Below are 21,755 nucleotides of genomic sequence, written 5' to 3'. Positions count from 1 at the left end.
TTGTCTGGAAGGGAGCCAAAACTACCTTGGTCCAAGCAAGCCCATGCAGACAATATAAAAAAAGGTATTCAGTGTTCTGGTGCAGGCGTCATCTAACCAAGAATCTTAAACGTACAAGTGGATATGCAGGATACATATAGGATACATCTGTATATGCCTCATATGCTATCTATGGCACATTGGCCAGTTCCCTGGTACTCCAGAAATGTAAAGTAACTTCTAAAAAAAAGGATAAGCCAAGACTAGTTTTGAAAGATCACATGAATCACATAAAAATTTCATATCTTTCTCTACAGATCTACAGTATTATATAGATAAACTTTGGATTATAATTTGCTTCTTTTCTCTTTGAAATATGCTAGGATTTTTTTTTCCTAGCAGGTAACTGAATAAAATACGTGTTCCTCATTTGCTGTAGATTTCTGAAACTTGTGTTTTACTTAAAAAGCTATCTAATTAAAAGAAGACCCAAGCGTTTCTGTGATCTTGGGGTGGCAGTGTGGTTTTGAGTGTTGACTTTCCAAGTATTACTCTGTATCTAGGCCCTTGTGAAGGGCAGAATCATCAGCAGATTTTCATTAATTATTCTATTTGTAGAGTGTTTGATGAAATAAATGATTGGTCCAGTATTTTATAGCTTAGTATTTCCCAAATTGTTAAGACCAGATTTTGGTAGAGGCATGGTTTTTATAGATGAACCAATAGATTTGACTTAATATGACTGCTGGGTGAATAAAATAATGCTTTAGAACACAGGAAAGTTTGGAGAAAAGTATGCATTAAAGAAATAGCAAATTACTACCACCAGCAAAAGAAAAATTGAGTGTGATGAAAAGATGGTGCAAAATTAGAGAGTCTTTGCTGTGAAATAGCAATAATAAGATGTAGAGTCAGCCTTGCACAAAAGATTGGAAAGAAGTAGATTCTTATCAGGACATGATTGTTGCATCTGAATTTCCCTAACATACAAGCATGTTTTCATTTAGTAATTATATTCAAGATCCTTTTAATTTTAAACATACCACTCCAAATCACATTTCTGTTATTTATGTCCTGATTCTGCAGATATTTATGTGATTATCTGTAGTCTTGAGCAATCTGCAGAGTTTTTTCGTTAATGTCAAGTAAAGCAGCTTTTGTAACCTGTACAGAAATATATCCTGGTGCTCTCTAAAATCAGTTTTTACTCATAAATATGCAGCAAGGATTCTGTTAGGAGCCTTACATGTAAATAATTCATGGTTTTATTAATATGTATATGTAGAAATGCTCTATGTTTATTGTTAATAATTTTTACTATTGCTTTTTCATTATATGTGTAATTTGGTATCAGAATTAGATAAAACGTATACTGTCAGTATATTTATGTATTTAATTGTTTAGCTATAACAGATATTCACAAATATTTATAATTAATTCAATTTATCGTCATTGAATGTAGCTTTCTTTATAGTCCATGTCATTATTACGAATGAAGCTATTCTGTAACATTCAAAATCTATTTTCAGAGCCAGTGTTCTGGTATATTTTGTTCAACCATTGAAGGATTTGTATGGTACTGTGTAAGTTGCTGAGATATTTGGGAATAGATACTGCAATAGGAACATAGTCCCTGAGATATCTACACCCGTGGTTCTTGCTTTTTCTCTTTTTGACCTTGGATACAACAGTGATATTTGTGCAGAGGTTTTGCATTGTTCAGTCTGTAAAGATTTAGAAACATTTAATCCCTGGTTGCTGTTAATTTAGTTGAGCACTTAGCAGTGACAGTGTGTCTGAGATCTGAAGCTTCTATAGAATGTTCTAGTACCCTTGATACCCTTCCAAAGAGAAGAATAATTTGCTATTCTGTGATATTAAAATACAAAAAATATGTTTAAATTATATTGTAGAGTGTTTTAAAATGATCTCTGGAGACACTACACTGGAATACTGGGATGAAATAACATCAAGCTTAGCTGTTTTATAATTAAGTTCCACTGTTGTCCCATAAAATGTCATGAAATCAACCACAAATTAGGAGAATGCTAAAGTCTTTGAGTACTAGTAGTACCTTATAGAGTAATAGACTGTAAGGATCAGTTTGAGATCATCTTATTTGTATTTCAGATTCTAAAGATTTGTCTACCCTGTGTTCAGAAATGTAAATGCTCTGCAGGTATATCCTGTAGATTTTTTGACTTGGTATATGCTTCCTGTATAAGATAAAATCACAAAGCACAAAAGTGATCGTGAGTAGAAATTTTCTAAAATTGGTGATCTGAAGGTATTTGGGCATTCTTTTCCTATCTTTTTTTACGTGTACACAAACGGCTTTTTTCCACTTTTGTAGACCTGACTAACCATTAGATCTCTGTTTATGGAGTGCTCCAAAACTATTATTCTCCTTGGACCCTTTGGGTTCATTCCCCTAGAGTTAGCCGAAATTTTTTTCTCAACTCTCTGAGTTTCGCTTTGGTGGAGCAAAGAGAAAGAGAGAAGAAGGAGGATATAGGCTCAAGAGTATTGCACCATTCCGAAGTCTTGTAAAAGTTTTCTGGAAAGGTTGTATGGTCCTTGGTCCATATTCATCCTTTGCACAGCTTTGGTCAGAACTTTCATAACTAATGAAAAGTCTCTGGTTTTATTAATGCGTTTATAACACATGCCGTTTCTTTTCCATGGTACTTCAGTTCGCACAATACAGTATCATAGATCAGTTTTGTTCAACTACTTGGGATAAATAATAGAACTGAAACAGAAGGAAAGCAAGAAAGATTTTCAGTCTAGTAGCTAAAAAGTGAATGACTTCTCAGTATTCATTTTCTCACTTTTTTACTACTACAACAATATTTAATTATGGTGAGAATCCTGTTATTAGAGCAGAAGAGTTGTATTTTTGTATTTAGTACAAGGATTTTTGACTTACATTTCTGCAATTACATGTCTTTTGGAGTGGGTATAGACTTCAATCACTTTGCAGTGATCTTTTAAACTCGGTACTATTGGAAATCTATGGAAATGTTCCCATAATACGGCAATACTAGCTCAAGCTGATGCCAAATCCTAAACTTCTCACTGCTTGTTTAAGCAAAGATTCTGTATGCAGTTTATTCCAGACATTACAGAAAAATCAGATTGTATTTGAGTTATTTTCACACTGGAATTACTAACATGTACTCCTCATACACACAAAACACAACACTGAAATATTTCAAAAGAATGAAGGATGTTTTCCCAACTTCTGCTATTGGAATATATATATCTACTTGCAGTAATTACCTGGAATAAAGGGGAAAATACATTATTTTTTTAATGCCAGAACCACACAGATTCAGGGAAGTTTTGAGGGTAGATTTCAGCTGACAAGATACGTGGGTGTGGTTGTGTGTGCAGGTAAATCACACTGAATTCCTTGGAATTAGTCACCAAATACTGTATTTTTTCAGTATTTACCTTGTTCTTGCGATAATTACTACTTGCTGCCTTCTGAAATGGTTGGCAGTTGTTTGTTTCTTTGTTTTTCCAAAGGATCTTTTGTAGTATTTCAAAGACTTAAATAAAGTAGGGTTAAAATGAGAACATAAAATGTGTAGTTACGAGAGGCTTTTTTTGCTCTGTTTTTATCTGCAGATGAAAACTATAGAAAATTGGAAATCTCAAAAAAAGCAGTGTAGAACGTTCACTTCTGAAATTATGTTCCTTTGGCAAGGTGCATGGAAAAGATTTGGGAAAAAACAGAACATAAGTGCTGGCAAAATTGGTAGGAATGTCGGAAAAATATTTTAAGTGTTGGCATAAGAATTCTTTGAAAATCCTCACTTATTCACAAGTGAAATGAAAGTAAAAAAGCATCTGTCCTCTTTTATGCACACTGACCAAATAAAACTGAATAATTATGTTTAGTAAAATACAAAGTTTTCTAAACAGAACTCCATCTGCATTTGGCTTTCTCTGTTATTTATTCCACTACAGTAAAATATTGTGGTTGAATATGGACGTATTTTGGACAAAAAAGTCGTCCACTGAACAAAATAGAAAAGAAGAAAAATACTGAAGTTTTCAAAGATGATTGTCTTGGTTCTAACATGAATTTTTAAAGACTAAATATTATTAATACAGTAGAAAAGATCTTGGATTCATAGAAATTTTTTTCACTCACCCTAGTATAAGCAAATTTGAAGATCTTGCAGAATATTTACCACTGTAACCATTTTCGTCACTCAAATGGAAGAAGAACTTGCATGTTGAGGTCCTAATCCTATAAATATTTTGTCATGTTGAAACTCAAATGTGTTTTAGTTTTACATAAACTAATTGAGCTGCTCATATCTATAAAATTGGGCTTAGATGTTTGAAGGATCAGGAGGATTATTGTTAATTGTAAACTGAATTTCTTGGGTTTGCTTAATTTGTTTATTTTTCATTCTATGACCAAATGTAGTTGTTCTTCAGTGAAAACAAATAGGAATCCTAAACCAAAATGAAAATCAGTCTTGTGTGGCTCAGAAATTATCACATTTTTAAAAAGTATAATTTATGAAATTATTTCATAATCTAAAATAAGCATTTTTGTTAATAATAATGATGAAAAATTAATTTCTTAATTACTTCTAAATATTTTCTCTTGTTACTATGGGTGTATCATCTTACTGTTTGTTTATTGTAATCCTACTTGTTTCACACCCAGTGCTGTTAAAAGTAAGAACTAGATACATAGTATCATTACTGTGATTTACAGTCAGTAGAATTCCTAATTGATTTGGTCCTTTATGTTGAACAGTTCGGGCCGTGGTACTTGCCTTGATAATGAGCCTCCCAAGCGTGACTTTCTTTATCCAGCTGTGGCCCCAGGTCAGGTGTATGATGCTGATGAACAGTGTCGCTTCCAGTATGGAGCAACATCTCGCCAATGTAAATATGGGGTAAGAAGTCTTAATCCTTATGCTCAGTGTTTTTCTTAGTAATTTGTATATATTCCTTTGTAACATAAATCTTTAGTTAGTTGTAGTAGGGGGTTACAGATTTCCAAGTAGCATGTCTGGTGCCATTATTCATGAGCAAAGGGTTCATTTTAATCCTTATGCTGCATCTTTTGCTTGAGTCATTTTTGTGTACTGTACACTAAAATGTGTGGGTAACAATGAGCTGGGAAAGGCGTTCTTTAATTATAGGGGAAAAAAAGAGCCCAGCACACACAATTCTGCTCCTTGTAAAGTGTAATAGAGAATTTTCCCTGATTTCAGTTAATTGAGATCAGATTCCTGTTGTATTAAGCTTGAAACATGAAATCTGTTGTGTTGGCTTTAACCTTTCAATATAAAGCTACATTTTGAAGTTACTTTTATACTTGTATTAATTGGTCAGATCTGATTTTATTTTCTTATTTGGTGGTTGTTTTGTTCCTTTTTTTCCATGACACTGAGTTTATTGTTTCTCACATTATTCAGATATGTTTTTGGAAAGATGAATTATGATTATGGGAACAGAGGAACATGAAGCTAGATAGCTGAATATAATACTGAATAGCAAAGTACTAGCAAAGATTTGTCTTCAAGTACCACTGTGCAATAGTTAAGGTAAATAAATTTACAGTAGAAATGAAAACCTGCACACATAGGTCATATGTTATAAATACTTACTCAAAATCTTGCAGCCCAAAGTATGTAGTTAAAGGATGCATTCTGCTGTGATTGTTATCAAATAGTCAGCTGAGACTGACATCACTAAGTAAACCTTGAGAATATATCTTGTGGTTTAAAATTAAATAGTTTTAATAATTTTTAATTTTTAGATTATTCAAATAAAAGAATGTAATAATACAAAGAAAGTCTGTTTGTAATATCTTTGGGGTGATAAATACAGTATTATTCCTGGGATGCCTCTTTGGCAGATTGCATTGTGGAAAGGATTTAAAAGCTATGTAGCTGGCTGACTAGCTCTCTGGGTCTTCTACTCCTGATTCCTCATCAAGCCTCTTTTGGCCTTTATTGTTCCTATATAAGTTTTCACTTCCCATCACTGTTTTTTAATGGCCCTATTTCCTGTCCCTTCATCTAAGTAATACCTCCTTAAAAATTTTCTTTTTTCTTACAAATTTTCACCATACTCACTCTTTTATTTGCAGACTAAGGAAGTCTGCAGGTATTTAATCCATGATTTATAGCACAGCCTTTGGAGATGTATTGTATTTTAAATTAAACTGGAAAGTTCATAATGTGCAAAACCTGGCTTTTCCACATACATGTGGGTTTCTTTAAACACCAGTGAACTGTACAACCATTGTTGTGATGATCATGCTGCACAGTACACATTCTTAAACCAGTTCCTAAACCACAAATAATTGGAAGTAATGAAGATGTGTAGGTAATCTTGGCTTTCTGCCTTCTGCTTGCCTTTTTTTTTAAAGGCCTTTTTTGGAATTCCCTTAGAGTTACAGAAAAGAGGACAACCCTTAGTTGAGGCAATGGTTAAATGAAGTTACGTCTTCATTACCAGTGCTCTGAATTGATACAGGGTATTGTGTTCCATCAGTGTGCTATCAGTGTGAGCGTAACTTCTAAGTGTCTTGGAAAGAAACCCACCCTATTTTTATAATAGTATTCAGATTGCATATATTAATGAATAAGTTGTTGTGGAAGTCTAGTAATATCCACTCTTAAGAAATAATATGCATATAAAATAGTACCTACATTTAAAAATATTATTCACCATGGCCATAATGCTCTGAATATGTGACCATGATGATTATTGTGATACAGATTTGAAGTGATAATTATGAAGGGGGGGAAAAAGGGCCTTTGGAAGATTGTAGTGCAGATGAAAAATATCTACTTAAGAAAGACTTACTCATATATGAAAGGGTTTTCGGACTGAGTAATGGAACTAGATCTAAATACCAGGACAAACTACGTTGAATACTCTTGTGAACTCTTTTATTATCAAAAGTAAACAATCAGTGCTTTGGATATTTCTTTTCAATGTACTACTCACATGGAGATGCCATTAATAATTCACTGATCTTTTTCAAGCAGACATGTGCAGCTATGGATGGAAAAGCATAGTGAAAAATTACTATTCAACATTGAATGTAGTTTGTATGCTAACTCCTTTCTAGCACTTCTTATAGCTCTTTTTTTTTTGAAGTGTCTGGTAGAACAGGTTTTCCGACATGGAATATAGTGACCCAGAAGGAAATAAATTCTAAATCAGAGTGAAATCAGAGAGAAAATCGCTTGCTTTTTCCTCTCGTTTATGACCTTTACTGATTTGTGATGGCAAGACATGACAAAAGAAACAGTTGAGCTCTCAAAGGCAAAAAATTTACAAGTCTCCTTTGGGCTGTGATGTACATGTTCATATAATTGGTGTTTTTAATGTTACTTGGAAAATCTTCACATTCTTTTTTTTTTTTAGGAATACTGCCACAATCTTACTAACCTTCAGAAAAATTACCTCTTTCAACCATCTAGCTTTAATATTAATTTACGTTCCTTGCCTTTTCTCCCGTATTTCCTCATCCATTCCCTGTGGATGTTTAGTTTAACTGTTTGTTGCTTTTCATCATAGATCATGTCCTAGTTCTGCAATGACTTTTGCAGAACTAAAGTTGAACCTGTTCTTACTTAGGAAATTGAAGTTAATTACGTGGAGAGGCGTTTGACCAGTTAAAGCATCAGAACTCAATTACTAAACGGACTTCAAGTTTCTGCTTTTCTGTGTGTTTGTTTACTGACAAAGAGACAATTTGGCATTAAAAGGAGCTTCTTCATGGTTGGTCTGATGCTATTTTAAGGACTAGGTCTAATTAGACTGTTTAGTCACATACTGACAGAACTTTCCTAACAAAAGCATAGTGACCATTGGTCAAATATTTCTGTGTTGTTTAGCACATTATCAGACACTAATTCAAAGTGATGCTTTGGATATTCGAGCTGAAAAAATAAAGCTACACAGTAGCAAGTAGACAATGATCTTTCTAATGTTACATGTGCATTGTTCTTTATACTATACTTTCCACCAGAGACAATTTTACAGAATTTGGGTGAAGAAATAAATATTTTGAATAAAGAAGTGAAGGGCAACGTCTCAAACTATTTAAAATATTTCATTTTTAGGATATATTTTCAGATTCAGGAGACCGTTGAATTTACAACTTACAGTGAGCCAAATAGTAATGGTGGAAATTTCACCATATACTGATGCATATCTTTTTCCTAAAAGCAGTGCTTTCAGGTATCTGTTTGGGATCACTGCAGTGGAAGTTTTGAGGTTGTTAGAAACAGTGCTAATTCCTGTTATGTAGCTATGGGATATGCTACATCTTCTAGGATGATGCAGTGTGGATTTTCTGCTGATGATTGTCAAGTGTGTCTCAGTTCTTTGCTCTATTTGTATGTCAGTTACTCTGGTAGTTCAGAACCTTTTTCAATCCTTTTGTTTAGGTGATTGTAAGAACTTTATAATTGTCTTTTTGCCTCCTTTTCCTTTGAGTATCTGCCTAGTAACAGTTGGCTGTTGACTGTCAACTGGCTGTTGAAGTCAAGAATTCCAGTCTTGACTTTTAGTTTGTCTGCTTTTGAGTTTAAATAATAACTGGAATATGTGTGACTGTAACTTACTGATTTTGTGGTTCAGAATAATGCTTTTCTTTAGAGCTGGTCCCTGTATTCTTAGGACTGAAGCTAAAACCTCAAACATTTTAAAAGCAGTTAATACTTTATGTATGTGGTTGATATTGCTGTGTTGCATTTTACAATCTGTGAAGCTACTGGCTGCTAGTAACCAGTTTCAGAGATAGTAGCTTACAATTATTTGGTCTATTCTTTTGCATTTTATGCTTTTCCACCAGTGTTGGTCAGCTGACTTTCAAATCCAGGAGAGCAAACACATTACTATACACAATGGTTCTACAATATTTCTACTAGGGCAAAATAGTCTGAATTGCAATTGACCCTTGTAATCGGGTGATAAAAATTTTAATATTCATGAATCAAACTGTCACTTTTAAAATTAAATATTGGTATGGTTTACTCCAGTTAAATAAAGAGAGGTATTAAACTTGATGCAGGGGTTTTATAGGAAGGTAGAAGCATATTCTGGAAGCTGGGTTTTTTTTCACAAGGAGAGGCAGAGAAGCCATTGGTGTATCTTTGAACCAGAGCTACCAGTTTCCTTTTGTTCCATCAGCAGTTGATACTATGGCTAGAAGCTTCCATTCAGTTGAATTTGTACATAATACTTAGTAACTCACCATAAAGTGCCTTTTTTTTTACTCCAACTTCATATATCATACTATCGCTATGTTGTTTATACTTGGTGTTAGCCAAGCCTAAGTAGTTTGATTGCATGGATTTATATTGCATGACTTACAAACTGGTATTAAAAGTACATGTAGACGAAGCAAAGAATTGAAGACCCTGGTATTATACTCTGTCATTTTAATCAACCTTTCCTTTTTTTTTTTTATTTTGTGAAGTCTGGCTGGTCAATTGAAAAACCTCTCATCATTACTGTGCGGGCCTTTGGTGTTACAAATGATTAAAATGTTGAGTTTTGCTTACATAAGGACTCAGAGGATTGTATTGTAATTAACTGAATTTTGTTCCCTCTTTTTTCTGAGATTATAATGTGAATAGCCAAGGGAAAACCCAGAAGTTTTTCTCTGTCTGAATCCTAAAGTAGTTTTACATTCTTTTTTTTTATAAATTCCTGTAGTCCTCTTTTTTCTTTCTTAGGACTATCTTGTCTATAAACTCCCTTCTTTTTCTCCTCCTCTCTGTCTTTGTTTTTCTCTTTCTCTCTCTCTCACAAGAGACACAGATGTTAACACCTCTGTGCCTGCATCTTATGAAAGCTGTTAAAAAGATGAAAGGAGAAGCTGGTGATCAAAGCAGGAGGAGTGTATTAGATGATAGTAGAAGCAATAATGAGATTCCAGATAGTGGAGTGCTGTTTGAATAAAGATGGATAGGTTGCATGGGTTTGAAAGGGAACATGGTACTTGGAGGTGATTGACCTTGTGGGGCTCCTGTAGTTTCTGTAAGGTTCAGATAAGCACCCAATATTTAGGAAAGAATGTTGGTAACATAATATAAAGGTAAGATTTAAGATTTGGATTCTATTTCACATTCTTTCAGCATGTTGTGATTCATAACATGCTGCACCACTTAATGAGCATTTGGTAGTAGAGCACTAAAATGGTAACTTTTGGGTGCTTATCTGAACAAAACCTTGAACCTTCTGGAGTTCACCTGTAATTAGTGTCTTCTAGTTTTAGTCATGTTGTCAGCAGTATTTCAGCCATGAGGCTGAAAATACTCTATGTTGATGCTCTTCAGGTCTGAATTGTAAGTTACAATTCAGGCTGATGATTTTTATGCTCTATTTTAGCAATTGCTCATCAAGAGGTGCAGCATATTATGGATTAAACATGCTGAAGTAACATACAAACTTAATTAAGATTTTAAAATTTTATGAACAAAAGGTAAACCTCCCAAATTATTGTAGTTTAATATGCATTGTGAATGTATTTCCCATCTTATTTTTTTAAATATTATGGGCCAAACTGCTAACTTTTGTTGGAGGCTTTCAAGTGTTGAAAACATTAAGAACAGCACAGCAATTTGATCTTTGCTCATATTACTGAGTTGTCATTGTGCTGTATTGTAACCAATTAGGATGATTATGATCTAGGATGCTTAGATGTTACATAATTTGAAATGCCTATATGTAACTCTGCATGACGCAACAGAAAGAGGCTCCATCATTTATAACACTTAGGCAAAAAGAAGGTAATTTGATTTGCTGTGTTTTTTTCTCTAGATGGTTTCAGCTTTGTTTAATTTACTGCAAATACAAGCATCCGAATTCCAAACTGAAGTCATGGAGCCCTAAGATACACCGTTACAGGTTGTCATCTATCTTGTCTTGATCTTGTGAAAGGCCTCAGCTTCAGTTTATGTTTCCTGGATTTTTAAAACTTTCCCTTGTTTGCTTTACAAATTAGTAGTTACTAAATCCACACATTTGGAGACTTTGAGGTCATTGATTAATTTTCAGTTTATACTTCTTTCTCTTAGCCATTAAATTATTTGAACAAATATAACATTGACAAAAGATATGTTAGCTTCATCCTGTGTACTCCAGTGAAGAAAAGGTTACCTTAGAAGGGTCACCTGATGTTGGTGGGTGGGTGAGTGTGCATGCATACGTGTGTGAGCGTGTGAAAAAAAGCAGTATACTTTCTATTAGTGATTTTGGGTTTGACCTTTCCAGGGCAGTTTGTCATATGTTTTTAAGGCTAGCTTATGAAAAACAATTGATTAGAGAGGTTACAGATAACGGTGGTAGTAAAGAAAACGCCTCAGATCAATAACTAAGAAACTAGTGTAGTACCAGGTATAGGATTTGTAGGGTTCAGCTGGAGAACAGAAACCTTTATGAACCTTAGTCAGAACTTCTTTGTTTAACTTTTGAAAGTCAGCTGAAAATAAAGACATAGCCATAGCAGGACCTGGTATAATTCCATGTTCATTTAATGAATTAACAGCACAGATGGATTTTTCACTTCTTTTTTGGTATCTTGTTTGTTTTCAAATGACTGTTAATGTTATTTTTTGTTTCGTGTATAGGGTGATGGAGAATATATTTCAGATTCTACTTCTTTTAAATGCAATACAGCAGGGGAAAATATCGTCATTTAAATAAGTTTGGCTATATTTAAAAGAAGTTACAAAACCCCTTTAATTTCTTGGGTTTAATATAAATTACTTTTACAAATCAATACATCGTGTTATTTTTGTAAATCTTTGGTGTTTTGCATAGTTTTCCATGAGGAAGTATTCTGTTGATTTTGGGATATTGTATATCTGTCTCAAACAGAACTCCTTTCTGATTTAAGTAGAGGTTTTTTGCTCAAATAGTAATAGTGTTTTAAAGCCCATAGTAATTTTAGACTACCATCATTTTGTCTTTAGGGATTTATTGAGGCAAACTCCTACTGAAATTAAAGTCTGAATAAGGACTATCAAACTATGTCAGTAATAATGGCTAGTTCTGATATACTGCTTTTCCAAGCAATTTAGAAATAAGTATTTTTCTCTTTTTATGAGGCAGGGAGATGAGTTGATGTGCTTGGAATCATCCTACAAACAGATGAATGAATAAAATAGTTTTGGAGTGCTGTATCCATTAATTCACACTGTACAGATGATTATTTGTTTGGAATTAAAATGTCTGAGTGGTATTAGTTCAGTGAATTTAGAGGAGTCTAATGCCCCAGAGAAGCCTGAATATACAGAAAGAATCCTATTGAAAGGAAATTGTTAAATACTCTCATTTGTGGATATGTTAGGCTGGCAATGAAAGACTTATTTTAAATTTTACTTCCAATTATATGATAATACATAGATGGTATACTTATGTAGGCATATCAGAAGTGGAATTTTACACATAAACTCTGGAGCAAAAAACAGAATTCTGGATTTAAATAATCTTGAAATGTAGCTGTTTTAAAACTCCAGAGTGTTATCCAGATCTGATTTTTTGCTTTTGTCTCTATTGGAGTGGTTGAAATCTTTGTTTCTTATTTCTGAATTTTTGTTTTTTCAGAACTTTGAACCAAACTTCACAAAGTCAGAACAGCTGTTAATTTAGACATTTGAACTTGATCAGAGCTGAAATAAATAGGTCACAAGTAGAATTGTCACAGTCTAACACTTCTAATTAGTGTGACAATGTAAACCGCACATGAAGCATGAACAAGTAAATTACACTAATTTTGCTCAACAAAATGAGAAAGTAAATTAAAGATTAAAGTAAATAAGGTAGGATTATGACAGGAACACCTCATACTATGTCTGAAGGGAACCCATCTTAGGTTTTCACTTTGAAATCCATACTGTATTGAAGTTTGAATTCATGGTTGATTTAGATGTGAAATTGATTTAGTGTTGAATTTTAGCACCTTAGTGGCTGTGAAATTTGTAACCTAGTTATATTCTTCAAGAGTCTTTGTGGTGTATCTTTTGTTATTTCCTGCTTGTTTTATTTTAAATAATGTGTTTATTTGTGTGTATCTTAATCAAAAAAATTTATCAGCTGAGTGACCATAAAATGGTGATTTTTTTCAGAGATTTAAGTTAAGAAATGTTAGCATTTCTTCAGTGAAAAAAACTAATTTGGAAAGTTCGGCATTGAGTGCAGGTATGCTTTTACAAGTGGCAGTATTTCTCCTAAAAAGAGGCTTAAGAATTTGGTTCTTTTTATAGAGCTATACACTAAACAGGATGAACTAACTTAAGCTTAATTGTCGAAAATTGGATGGAAATCCAGAAATCATCACTACTTATTCCTTATGATTTCAGACCATTCTTATATGTTATTTTTTTAATGGATTTAAAAAAAAATACTTTGCTTTTGCCAATCATATCACCAGCTGATTTTAAACTTGGGAAAGAATTGCATTTTCAAGAAAAGATTCTACTGTTGAACTGTTGGTGCAGCTCCTAGTGAGTAATGTATAAATAATTTAATTTGTATATGCAGTACAATGCAAGAAACATTAATCTTGGGCTAAAACATAGTAGTTATTCCTGTTGATGTGTATAAAAAAGATAGTCTAGGTACCAGATACTCATTCATTACCTCAGAGAAACAATGAACTTGGAGGGAATGGATAATAACTTTACTTTATTCACGCTGTCTTTTCCTTTTTCTCTTTGTTTCAAGGTTCAGCCATTAGAATCTATGCAAGGATTTTTTGTAGGATATGATTTCAAGCAGCTGTTAAATAAAATGAAACACTAATGACTACCATAAGGTCATTTTAATTATATGATTCTATTCCAAATTTTAAAAAATACTTAAAAACAGAAAAATGTATAAGCAAGTTCTGAATTCTTGCACAGATCCCAAAGTAATACAACAAAGATTATCATGTCAGTAATTTGTCACAAAAGCAAACCATTCCTGATTCTGTTGTGCATACACAGCCGAATTCAAGGGCAACTGACGCAACCGTGAAGATTTCCAGTGTTCAGCCAACTTTGGATCACACCCATACTATGAATTTCAACTCCTAGCTATTTTTAACAATGAATCTCCAATGTCAACAGAACTGGCTTAATTTAAATTAATAAATAGGCAAAACCAAATGAGAAAATAAGGTAGGAAAAAAAGACAATTTGTAAACTTCCGTTTGTTTAACACTGACAATATAGGAAAATAGGATAGGCTAAAAAATTTATAAAAAAACAGCTGCAAATTTTAAAAACCTAAAGGAAGTATTTTGGTATATAGCTCAATAAGTTCTAACTACACATGCACTGCTTTAGCAAGTGTTGCAGAAGAGGTGTGCAGGTAGTCTTAGCTCAAAAACTTTGTTTTTACCTAAAGGAGTCAAAAATAATTGTTGCTTTTTCATTTTTCAAAATTAATAATAACCATTTTAGAAGGTAATTTTGAGTCAGACAATGACAGTAATGGAGACACTGCAGCACATCTGAAGACTACTTTCATAGCAACACTAAAATATACTAAGCCCAGTGTTAGGACAAATCAATAAAAACGCAATTTTAAAACGTTGGTTGCATGGCAGGTGTAAGTAACACATTCTTGTCTACAATTTGATGCTTCCAGATCCTTTTTTTTTTTTTTGACAGAATATTCTTAGGCAAAATATAGTAGCTTCAAAATTGCAGAATATTTCATTGCCATCTATAGCTTTCTTTCTGCAGCCCACTTCTTAATAGTCTCTATTAAAAAAAAGATTTGTGTATACATGTGTGCATAAGGACTGATAGAAATATTATAGTTTTCTTCTGACCAACTTGCTTCTGCCTTCTTTCCTAGGAAGTGTGTAGAGAGCTCTGGTGCCTCAGCAAAAGTAACCGCTGTGTTACCAACAGCATTCCAGCAGCTGAAGGTACTCTTTGCCAAACAGGGAGCATTGAAAAGGGGGTGAGTAGAAATGATTTACTGTTTGTAGAAGCAGTTTATTACTCAAAGACTACAAGAAGAAAGAACTAGAAAATTAGAGTATTTCACAGCAACTATAACAGTTTGAAAAAAAGAGTTGCTATTTTAGAATACACATTCATCCTCATGGAAGTGTCCTACAGAATTATTTCACAATTATTTTATATGTGTATTTTAATAAAACATTTGTCCTTGCTATAAAACTCTGCAGCCTTGAACAACAACAAAAAAAACCCAACCAAAATCTGTTACATTCTCTGTGTATTTTTTTTGAGTATTTTTTTTGTAGAAACCCTTTTAGTTTATTCTTTATTATATTTTACACCACTCTTTCATAAAAGCCTGTTACAGCTTTAGGTCTGCCATGGATTTTGAAAATGTGTAATATAAATCTAGAGTCTGAATTCTGTCATTTTGTTAGAAGGTAAAACAATCTTTATTCCTTCAGATATAAGCTGAATCATGCAAGTGTGTAGAAAAAATGTTGCCTCAATAAAAGAGTTTTCTAAAAGCTTATATTCCCAGTGACCTTTCTGTTTTGACTTTGAACTATTCTTTTAGTCTTCAGTTATGCTTGCATAACTGTTTACCTCTGTAGGATTTTGATGTACAGTCAGATGAACTCTTCTACCTAACAGAAAAATACAGTAAGTCGACGTTGCAGTAGATAAGTGTAGCACTATGGTACATGTCTGAAGATGAGAATTTTGATTTTAAAATGATCTCTGTGTATCAGTTGTTTCAGACAAGAATATTAGAAGATTTTCTCAGTTACAAGGCAAAATCTATGCACATCTTAAAGCAGGGAGAAAAATATCTTAATTAATTTACAAGACATGTACTTGGGAAAAAAAGAATTCTGTATGTCTTTTTCAAGATAATGTATTTTATTCAGGTTTGTATAAAGTGAATATTGTTAATTAATGTTACATCAAACAATTTTCAGTATCAGTCCAAGAATTGCTGCATCTGTTCATGAGAATTTACTGCTGCAGATTGGATTTTTTTCCTAACAATGACCAGTGATGTCTGTTCTCATCCTGACTTTTGCTGTACTAGGTGGGCTAGTTTCAACAAAGATAACAGTGCATTTTGAGTTGCAATTTGATGTTTAAACAACAAGAATGAAAGCTTTTGGGCAGCTGTCACAGTTTATTAATGCCTGTTGATGGCTTCATTCCGGGCCTGTGACTTAGTATCCTTCTGATGGCTTTTCTGTGCTGAGATTGGAAATACTGGTGAACTATGTGAAGTAGATTTATTGAAGGGGTCATTTAAGAAAATAGAGTGCTTAGAATTAGCCGATGAAAACAGAGAGACCTTCTCATAGTACCAGAAATGTTACCTTATATTAGAAAATGTTAGAAGCCCTACTCTTAAATCAGCAGTCTAGGTTTATTTTGGAACCACCTCTCCTTACCAACAACAACGAGTATTTTACCTCAGTTTATGTTTTTTAAACCATGAGACTACACGTTGAGATGCTTTTAGGCACTGTGCCATGTTCACTTGTCAGAGGCTTTAATCAGTTGGCTCTCTACAAAACATCTTTTTCCAGTCATCAGTATCTTGTTCCATTGTTAGATGTTAGAGGAAAATGAGAGAATCCATGCCATTTTACAAAGATTTTACATTACAAAGATTTTACAAAAAATTTTACATTTTACCTGTTAACCACAGATGTCCATTGACAGCAGAGAATAGGGTCTGTAAACTGAAGCCTCGGAGGTTCCAGTGAATTAATAGTTCCTGGTAGCAATAAACAATAAAACACAAGCTCTTTCCAAATATGTAGTTGTCTTTACCATAGAATAAGGTGAAATTAATAGGTTAAAGTTCTGTAATACCTTGGTATTTTTGTTGTTGTTATTATTATTGCTGTGTTTGTATTGCAGTCATGCCTAAAGGCCACAACCAAATTAAGCCCTATTTTGCTGGACTCTGGCCAAATACATAATAAATGACATTTCCTGCTCTAAATACCTAATAAGATCTTAGAGTATTTAATCATATTTAGATATTTACTGATGTAAATTTGGTTTAACTATTAAAACATAATTTAATGCATTGTACAGTAACATCTTTTTGGCAGAATGTGGAGGGATTTCTACAATAAAAACAGCCTATTATAAAAACTTCTTTTGGTTGGTTGTATAAACCTACCAGGCTTTCAACCCTTTGGATTGAATTTGTCCGTGGTAGATGTCTGCCTACACCTAAAGATTTTGAATGTTTTCCATAAAAATTACTCAGCTTTTTTCTGCATATGGGGAAAGAGAATAGAGTGATTTATTACTGTTGATGGAACTGTTACATCAGTTCTGTTTTGAAGCTTTAATATGTTCATGCTTTGGTAAAGGGTTTTACATATTGGCTGGGTTCAGAAAGGTACACTTTTTCCTAATTTGTGATAAGAAATTTAAATATATATGAAGTTTCTCTCTGGTATACCCAGAGATGTGTCTGTGAAGGCAAACTAGCTGATAGATATGCACTGAGGAAATTGTGCATATAAAACAATAAGACAAAATTGATAGGAATGCTTATTTTGTGTTTTAATTTCACATAATAAAAAAGGTAACCCTTTTCTAAGATCATAACTTACATATATGCTAGGGATGTAAATGAGGGGTAAACATGCAAAAAGTGAAAACACAGTGTGCTGAAAGGATAGTTTTATGTAGCAAGATTGTGGGATGATTTATCATTGGATATGAACGTAAGATAAATTTAAGTTATTGGACGTTACATTTTCTTGCAAAATGATTGTAGAGTCAATGACTGAAAAGAAGTTGTTTAAATTTAAATTTATATAAATATTTTTCTTCCTCTTAAAAAGTGTGAAATCAATTTTCCTCAATATTAGAGTACTTGCTGTGTGATTTTTCTTAAAAGCATACTATTGTAAGTATTAATTCCGCCAAAGAGCTAATACTCATATAAAAGTGATCTCAAATGTGCCACAATATCATTTTATTTTGTTGTTAATCACCTCACCACGAAAAATTTCAGACTGCTTACATTATTCACAGAAGTTTTTACACATTTTATTTGCATTCTAATGCATCGCGTTGTCTTTCTGTTGAACTAATGGAACTTTATTTTTTCAATGTTAGAGAAGAATTAATATTTCAGTTCTAAACTTCTAATGAAGAACTGTTCTTCTAAAATAGCTGTCACCTTGTCTTCTATCTTCATGTAGAGGTTACTCAATAGTTCTTATGTCATTAGAGTAGATGAGATGTTTTTTGTGGAGGAAGTATATTTCTGCAGTCCCACTAGAAATAACAAAGACTTTATTAATTTTGAATTCCTCTGACAGAGATTCTGTGTGTCACTGGCTTCTAGTGAAAGATAAATTTTCAATAGAAAATTAAGAAGCAACATTGAAGTAAGCAGAAAGTCCTCAGATTTAACTTCAGTAGAAGAAAAAAATCCACCATTTAAGGAGGTTTTCCAGGGGAGTATGAGAATGTAGAAGAACACTGGTTGCATGACAGAAGAAATTACAGACTACAGAGATTTTACACAGCTTTGTAAAAGTAAAGCTGATAATTGCACCCGCCTCTTGTCTATTACTTGTAATTTTATAGAATTGGGATGTTTTGCATATTGGCATTCTTATGGATTTATAACTCTTGAGTGTCCTGCATTTCTCAGCTTGGATTTTGACATGTTTGTAGTGTGCATAATATACTTTTAGTTAAATTAGTAGCATACCCATTCCTCTTAATTTTTTAGCTTTTGACTTCAACATTAGATATCTGTTCATGTACTTGTGTGGCATCTCTAATAGAATGCTGCAAGAAGATTTTTGTATTTAGTCAATAAAATTTTTATCACTTAATTTATCAGTGTAAAGAGAAGAAAACCGGGTGATTTTAGTCACTGATGTAGCTCACATAAATACTTAATTCTCCATCATAGTTTTTCCCTTAGAGGCATATCAAAACACTGTGCCATTTGGATATATCTACGCTAGCTAAAAATGTGAGTTCACTGTGTGGCCTGAATTGTGTTATGGAGACATTCAGTAATAGTCTGGATTTAAGGGAAGCTCCACATGAAGGATACATTTCTCTGATGAATTCCTTCTCCAGTCTGTAAATTTAGAACTCGAAGAAGAATAAAGCATAATTTTTTCAGTACAAGTCCATGAAACCTTGTGTCTTTGGTTTTTTTTCTGAAGAATGGTGTGGTGCGTTGATCCCATCCAGCGGCTAAGCACTCACCCAGTGGCTCACTCACTTACCCCACCTTGTCACCAGGGATAGAGGAGAGAATCAGAAGGGTGAAAGACTGTTTAGTTAAGTGAAAGGTAAAAAAAAGAAAAAAGCAAACAAGAAATCAGAGGGAACCACTCACTACCACCAGATTGGTGCCCGACCAGACTCTGAGCAGTGGCTACTTCAGGCACACTATCCCCTACCCCAGCTTTGCTGCTAAGTATGGTGTTACAGGGTGTGACATATCCCTGTGGTCAGCCGTCCTGGCTTTGTCCCCTCCCAAGCTCCTGCCCACTCCCAGCCTGCGCACTTTGGTGACAGGTTGAGAAACTGAGAAAGTTCTGATTGTATGCAAGCACTGTTCTGCAATAGCTGGAACACTAGTGTGTCATCCACACTGGTCACAAACCTGAAATGCAGCATGATACGGGCTGCTGTGAGGGAACTCTGTCCTGCCAAGACCTGGTAGAAAAAGACAATGCGTTTTGAACTGGAGATTTAAAATAACCGGCCCTGTCTTTTTTGTAAACACATTAATGCTTCGTGGTTTTTTTCCTTAACTGATGGAGTATAAGACCTATAAACAGAAATGTTTTGGATTGTAACAACTGTGTTGTGAAACAGGTACAATACATACAGAAAAAAAAGAGGCCATGGAGGATAAAAATGTTTTGAGAGAAGAAACAAGAATGGATATGGCTAGAAGAATAATGTTACAGGTTTCAGTTATTAATGTGGAAATAGTAGGGAATTAATACAATAAGGAAAGTTTATGTTAAATGTTACAATGTTTTTGTGTGCAAAAGTATATTGTATCTAGGTATCAGCTTTTGCTGATGTATCAGCTGATGTTTTGCTGTTGTATCAGCTTTTGCTGATGATAAGATACAAATTTTAATATCAATATATCATTTCATTGTACATCTTTGAGAGTTACACACTTAGACTCTGACACATTTGACAAGCCAGAAGTACCTTTTTTTCAAAATGAAATTTCCAATTGAAAAAATGATAAATTTTATTAATTTTCTTTGACTAACTCTCTGTACTGTCCTTGTTCATATCAAACTCCTTTTAATTATGAGTGAAGTTTAAGTTACCTTTTCAGTTGCTTTCAGAAAAATCTAGAGTAATTCAAGTCATTGTGAGTGACATATGTCCCACATTGCCGAGACTGAGGATTTAGGTGAGCCTTAGGACTTAGGAGAAGAGAAAGTTTGGCTTTGCTATACAAATTACTCTGAAGTCAACACTGAGTCTTCCAGTAGTGTTTTTGGGTGAACAGGGATATGTCTATCTGTCCATGTCTTCTGTGCATGAGTCAGTGTGTTTGTCAAATTTATATGGCTGATTTTGGACACAGAAGTTGTCTGGATTTCTTTTTGGAAAGGGTCAGTCCTATATCTGTTACAGGAATTCAGAGATGTTAAACAGCAGTATGCCGCCTTTTGGAAGTGAAATATACAGATTCAGTTCACAGCAGACCTGAGTCCATGTGCTACTCTCTCACCTAAGCCTGAAATAGTAACAAAGAGCTGCTTCAAATTCTCAGTGATGCAGTAGACACCAGAATGTGGATCAAACTGTGGGCTCCACGATTATTTCTGAATGACTTGGAAAATATTTCTGATGAACGAAATGATAAAGTTCTTTCAATAGTTAATAATTTCTGTGAATTGCCTATCATTTTGTATGTCTGATTTAAGTAACGGTTTTGCAAAGTTTAAGCTTTTGCATGAGTGAAGTTTGCATGTTCGTTCTGTCCCTGAACAAGTGGCTAGTCACTATTATATAATGATTTTCTGTACCATGTCTGATGCTTTGGCACTCCTTTTATTATGTCTGTAGTGTTACTATAAATGAAATACTGTAGCAAATTCTTCTTCCATTGTAACCTTGTCCAAATTTTCTTTTTTAAAATGTATGGAAATACTTTCTTAAAAATCCTGTCAGGGGAATTTTTCATTTTGTGTAATGAAGCCCCTACATGAATCCTAGGTGGGGAGGGTGTTTTACTAAACCAAGCCTGGAAATGAATCTTAGTGTTTAAAAGAATGTAAGCAACTTGCAGTTCCTTAATTGCGAAACATTAAGGAGGCTGTATGAAGAAAAAGAGAAAATTTTTATTTTAAACTTGCTTTAACTTCTGGTGTGTGTTAGGGACCTATAATTCAGGACTTAGTGGAGACATTTTACAAATCACACACCCACCCACCAATGTCTAAACATGGCTGGAAAAAGTAAAATACTAGTCTTGTTATCTGTACAGGGAATGCTAATGCCTATAATTGGTCATTGTCTGACCCTTATATTTTTCTCTCCTGATAACTCTGTCAGCCTGCAAACTAATTTTATGGGTTTTTTGTGAAATCTTTCAGTGGTGTTATCAGGGAGAGTGTGTACCTTTTGGCACTTGGCCTCAGAGCATAGATGGCGGTTGGGGTCCGTGGTCAATATGGGGAGAGTGCAGCAGGACCTGCGGGGGAGGAGTCTCCTCATCTATAAGACACTGTGACAGTCCAGCGTAAGTAGCTAAAGTAAGCCGGAGCCAACGAAAAGACACATTTGGAA

The 21,755-nt window shown here is 33.9% G+C and overlaps 1 protein-coding gene across 6 annotated transcripts in view; it reads left to right on the top strand.

Annotated features, from left to right (window-relative positions):
* Positions 1-21,755, top strand: part of ADAMTS6 (ADAM metallopeptidase with thrombospondin type 1 motif 6) — a 147,805-nt gene that overhangs the window by 83,032 nt on the left and 43,018 nt on the right. For all 6 annotated transcript variants that reach the window (XM_017811375.1, XM_017811370.1, XM_017811372.1 and 3 more), the window contains 3 exons: positions 4,763-4,904; positions 14,833-14,940; positions 21,563-21,708. In XM_017811375.1, the coding sequence (XP_017666864.1) occupies positions 4,763-4,904; positions 14,833-14,940; positions 21,563-21,708 (396 nt within the window). The remainder of the gene's footprint in view (positions 1-4,762; positions 4,905-14,832; positions 14,941-21,562; positions 21,709-21,755) is intronic.

Source organism: Lepidothrix coronata, unplaced genomic scaffold, assembly GCF_001604755.1.
Source record: "Lepidothrix coronata isolate B3197 unplaced genomic scaffold, Lepidothrix_coronata-1.0 Scaffold31, whole genome shotgun sequence".
Lineage (NCBI taxonomy): Eukaryota > Metazoa > Chordata > Aves > Passeriformes > Pipridae > Lepidothrix > Lepidothrix coronata.
The sequence above is the reverse complement of the archived record's forward strand: the minus strand, read 5'-3'. Positions and strand labels throughout refer to the sequence as shown.